The sequence below is a fragment of the Sesamum indicum genome, linkage group LG12 (assembly GCF_000512975.1).
Source record: "Sesamum indicum cultivar Zhongzhi No. 13 linkage group LG12, S_indicum_v1.0, whole genome shotgun sequence".
NCBI classification, from domain to species: domain Eukaryota; kingdom Viridiplantae; phylum Streptophyta; class Magnoliopsida; order Lamiales; family Pedaliaceae; genus Sesamum; species Sesamum indicum.
Window position 1 is genome coordinate 5,096,132 of NC_026156.1, and position 1,422 is coordinate 5,097,553.

Sequence of the window (1,422 nt, forward strand, 5' to 3'; positions counted from 1 at the left end):
GGAATGAGATTCAGCCAAACCTATAATACATAGTATACATTAAGCTGTATTCCACTTGGCTTAGACCTTACGCAGACATATTAAGAAAGTGAAGGAATAAGATTACTAGTGAACCTAAACCAAAGTAATTCAAGAATCCAGTAAACACCAGAGAACCGGATTTATTCCCCTTTCGCTGAAATTCCACGTCTACGGTCCCGGTCCCAGTCCCAGTTGATCACTTCTTTTCCTTCTCCCCCTCTTCCTCCTCAAACGCCGACACCGGAAAAGATCGGGAAATTCCAGTAGGGGTACCGAACGTAATTTTTCCAGAACTAGGGTCCTGAATGGAAATATCAGAAATGGTGACCCAGATCAGAAGTTCCTTGCTCTTGACACCCTTCAGGCGTTTCATCCGACGGTCCTCGACGAACGCCGTGACCTCGGTGTCGTACCAGACGCTGCGGCCGATGGCACGGAACACATGGGTCTTGCTCTTCTTCTGCCTCAGCCAAACGAATCCGGTGGATTCGTTGTGGCCTACTTCAATAATGTCGTCCAGGGGGAGCAGGCCTTTGGGTAGGTTGATTTTCTGCAGCAGCTCCAGAGATTTCTGCTTGCATATGGCGTCGCCGGTGTATATTTCAGCATTTTCCCGGTGGGACTCGATTATTTGGGACGACATCACTAAGGTTGGATAGAGTTGAGAATGGAGAGGAAAGATGAGTTGAGTTGGGGTTGCGTTTCGGTGGTTTGTGAGAGTTGGGAGAGACGGTGGAAGTTTGGGAGTTTGATTTATAGAAGGAGGGGTAAGTGCGTGGAAAATACGAAGATATCCTTGGTGGGGATACGTGGTGGAATTTGGGAAGCGAAAATGCCAGATAGATTGTAGGATTGGGGATAGGATGAAATTTATTACGGGTAGAAAGATTTGTTGGTGGTTGACTTAACCAGGACGGATGGGACAACTATTGTAATAACCAACATTCAAATACATTTCCAAACAATACAAGATTTGAAGTTGGAATGTTGTTCAACTAGTAATCAAATCAAGTTTGCAGTACTAAGTTGTAAGTAATCTACTTGGATGTTGTGCTACTTTATTTTTACGTGTATATAATAAATAAAATAAAATTAACTTATTAATTAATATAGAAAATTTGAATTAGTTAATTATTTTATCCGTTGAAGTTTATTTTTTAATGAAAAAAATAAGTGCCACAATGTCAAAAAGTCGTCATTTTGTGTATGTAATACCTTGTTTTTCTTTACAACTGTATAAAGGATAAGAAAAAACTCTGCTGCCAAAAGATTTGAAACCATGAACTAACATGACAGAATGGATTGCCTCACCACTCCACCAAGTACAACTCTTAGTTATTTTACTAAATGAAATATTTTTCAAAATAATTGTAAAATAAAAAAAAATATGTTAAAAAACAT

General features: G+C 39.8%; 1 protein-coding gene across 1 annotated transcript; it reads right to left on the reverse strand.

Annotated features, from left to right (window-relative positions):
• LOC105175709 lies at nt 5-815 on the reverse strand. The gene has a single exon (XM_011098256.2). The coding sequence runs from the start codon at nt 662-664 to the stop codon at nt 218-220; it is 447 nt and encodes a 148-aa protein (XP_011096558.1). The 5' UTR covers nt 665-815; the 3' UTR covers nt 5-217.

Excerpts from the sequence above, each read along its gene's own strand:
- LOC105175709 (XM_011098256.2), bottom strand. The coding sequence starts at position 664 with ATGTCGTCCCAAATAATCGAGTCCCACCGGGAAAATGCTGAAATATAC.